This window comes from Halichoerus grypus, chromosome 2 (genome assembly GCF_964656455.1).
Source record: "Halichoerus grypus chromosome 2, mHalGry1.hap1.1, whole genome shotgun sequence".
Classification (NCBI taxonomy): Eukaryota; Metazoa; Chordata; class Mammalia; order Carnivora; family Phocidae; genus Halichoerus; species Halichoerus grypus.
In genome coordinates this window covers 95,243,030-95,246,491 of record NC_135713.1, presented here as the reverse complement: position 1 = coordinate 95,246,491, position 3,462 = coordinate 95,243,030, and the positions used below count along the sequence as shown (strand labels likewise).

Sequence of the window (3,462 nt, the reverse complement as noted above, 5' to 3'; positions counted from 1 at the left end):
ATGGAAGGCTTCCTCCTTGCCTCTCATTGCCTTCTCACCTAATGCAAAAAATGGGTGTCAGCCCTAGCTTGGGGCCCTCAGGGCATCAGGGCACACCTGTTCCTTCTGATGATTAAAAACAGACACAGAGGCACTTCCAGTTGTATCTCTCGTCTGGTAATTTTGGTCTTCTTGGGAACAGGTGTGTGTAGGTGAAACCCCAGGTATAAATGAGTAGCGTTTAATTATAAACACCTGTTGACAGAGCTATGCACTGGCTGAACAGGTATGAAGTTGGCTGTTTTCTTCGTCTTCTATTTATTTTTAATCGATGTTTTATTTAACTTAATTTTTATTTATTATTATTATATTTTTAACCTATGTTTTGGTATGACTCTGTATCTGCTGTGTGATCGCTAACTTGTGAACACGCTGGACCTGCTAAATTTGGGGGGAGTGGGGATTAGGGAGGAGAAACCTCAAAGGTCTCCTCTGCAGCCTGCCCTAGACTCGCAGAAGGCTTTAACTGAAGAGCATTACGGTTGAACAACCATCACCTGTGGCATGGGGGACTCGGGGGGACTTGCTTCCCCATCTACTTATTTTGAACAAGTGTTTTTTTCCCTGAGTTCGGTGGCCCGTTCCTGGAGCGGCCCATTTACCATGCCCACTCAGCTGGAGCTGGTCATGAACCTCATGATTAGGATCTTCCACCAGTACTCTTGGACAGATTCAAGCTCGACAAGGGGGAACTGAAAATGCTCCTGCAGCGAGAGCTCACGAAATTCCTCTCGGTGAGTCGCAGCTTCTTGCCCCATGCGGTCAAGGGTGGATGGGGTACACGTCCAAGGAGAGCCTCAATGTACCGTCTCCTATGACCCTGCCACCAACAGTGCGGTTGGTATTGAGATTCAAAGTCAGGGGCAAGCAAACTCTGGAGTGCACTTGATCCTTGAACAACGCAGGTTTGAGCTGCATGGGTCCTCTCATATGTGGATCTTTTACAGTGCAGGACTGTAAATGTATTTTCTCTTAGGATTTTCTTCATAACCTTTCCTTTTCTCTAGCTTACTTTATTGGAAGAATATAGTACATAATTCATAGAAGACACAAAACGTGTTAATCTACTGTTTATGTTACCAGTAAGGCTTCCTGTCCACAGCAGGCTATTAGCAGTTGAGTATTTGGGAAGTCAGAAAGTCACAAGTTGTAGGCAGATTTTCTTCTGTGTGGCGGGGTCAGCACCCCTAATCCCCATGTCGCCGGAGGGTCATCCGTACAATAGCACGTACCCTTCTCCATGTTGCCTGTGGCTAGGGTTTCCAAGGGTTGTAAATGGTATTTCGGCTTGCCTCAATGATGCACCATTCTGGGGCAGCAAAGATGCAGCTAGTTCTACCAGGAGTTAGAGTTAATAACGAGTGGCACTAGTTACACCTAGAGCTTCGTCCACCTGTCTGTAAAATTAATATTATGTATTGGGCCAGAAATGAAGCCCAGGGTACTTTTTGCTGTGGTGGCAAGTTTTCTAGTGAATGACAAATACTTAGCTTTGTCAGACCAGCACAGGCTGATTCCGAGGGACAGAAAGGGTGTGTCTGGCCAGTGACCAATTGAGTAGCGCAGAGGTTCACATCTCAAAATAGCCAGGAGTTCAGTAAGTCTGCACATGAAGGCTTACAATGGAGTGTTGGGGGCTCATCCCTCCTGAGGAAAACCCTTTACTCTGATGTTTATGCAGCCGCCTCGAAGTGCCTTTAGCACAGCATGTTATCCTTTTATGATGTTATTTGTCCAAACCCGGTATTAAGACTCCTGTATTTGTAACTGTAACACTCTTTTCTCCCTCTATAGGAAAACCTTAAAGTAAAAAAAAAAAAATTTTTTTAAGTCATCTCTGCCCACTGTGGGGTTTGAACTCATGACTCTGAAATCAAGAGTCACATGCTCCACCGACTGAGCCACCCAGGTGCACCTAAAGTAAAAATTTTTTAACATAGTAATTCTTCACGGTTCCTTTTTAGTGATTTTAGGAGCCCCTAGGAACATTTTTTTTTTTCCAAATTTAGTTTGGCTACTGGATTATATAACATTTAGAATAAAAGGCTCAGCAGGTCAAACTTGGCACATTGATTTATTCAAGTGAAATTTATCATTGTTTTTAATCAAGCTGATTTTGATCAATTAAAGTTTCCAACGTTTTAATGGTTGGCGCTTTTTGAGAGCAGCGGGAATTCCTGGAGGGAATGAACTACTTTTAGAAATATTTCTCAGCAACCACTAATCATAGGACAGGTGAATGCTTCAAGTCCCACCCATTCTGAAGCCTGACCTCTTCTATGGGCTCCTTGCTTTACTTTCCACCCCTATAATGCAGTCATCCTTATAAGATCTACCCTTTATCATGTGCCTCTTTTTTGTGTGTCAGGTGTTGTGCTAAGTAAGGCTGCAGATAAAATATTGTATGTCCCATGCAGTATTTGGGACATACTTAAAAATTTTTTCATTGTTCATCTGAAATTTACATTTAACTGAATGTTCTGTATTTTTGTTTACTAAATCTAGCAAGCTGGTGCTAAGCACTTTTAAAAGGGTTGATGTCTCCCCCAACTTTGTGGGGAGATATTCTTCCCATTTTATAAATAAGGAAATTCAAAAATGTTAAGTGATTTGCTCAGAGTCCCATTGTTGGTAAATGGTAGAGCCACCTACTATCCCCTTTCGGCTTTAAAGCCTGCTTTGTTCCACGTCCAGTCCTGGCCCCCCGACCTTTGGAGTTGTGTAATGCATTTTCAGGATCAGCAGCTCATGATGCTAAGATGCTGTTTGCTCTTCTTTGTGTTTAGATCTGAGCCAGAATTACATGGCCTTGGGGCAGAAGGCTAGACTGTTTAGAATTGGTGCTTGGTTTAAATCCACCTGCACATGAGCTTTTGGAAATTGTCCTTAGATGCTAAAATGGAAACAAAAACTTGAATGTAAATAAAAGGAAAATGCAATTTCAGTTGTCATGAACCTCAAAGCCTGGGAGTTAGAGATTTTCTTTTTCCTTTAAGTGCCAAAAAAACCCCCAATTGGTTGATACGATAATGCAGGACCTAGATGCCAATAAGGACAACGAAGTGGATTTTAATGAATTTGTGGTCATGGTGGCAGCTCTGACAGTTGCTTTGTAACTTTGTAGAACAATTGAAGAAGAAAGGAAAATAAAGATAAGTAGTAAGCTTATCTAAGGGCAGAAATATATCCATAGTTATTTGCTTCCTCTTCATCTATAGTCTTGAGACCTATAGTTATAGTAATGCCATTTATAGATATAATATACATATAATTAATTACTAGTATTATTAAATGATGTGTACCTTAATAAATTGATTTAAATATTCCAAATCTTATATGCCCTACTTGAAATTTTCCTATACTATTAAGGATGTTTATGCCTTTTTTTTTTTTTATCTGTCAAAGAGCAAGCATCACAAAATT

At 41.1% G+C, this 3,462-nt stretch overlaps 1 protein-coding gene across 1 annotated transcript; it reads left to right on the top strand.

Moving 5' to 3' along the window:
• The first annotated feature begins 642 nt into the window (after positions 1-642).
• On the top strand, positions 643-3,189 carry S100Z (S100 calcium binding protein Z). The gene is given in 4 exon segments (XM_036090135.2): positions 643-700; positions 703-773; positions 3,036-3,149; positions 3,151-3,189. Coding segments are annotated over 4 exon segments (282 nt in total).
• The last annotated feature ends 273 nt before the right edge of the window (positions 3,190-3,462 follow it).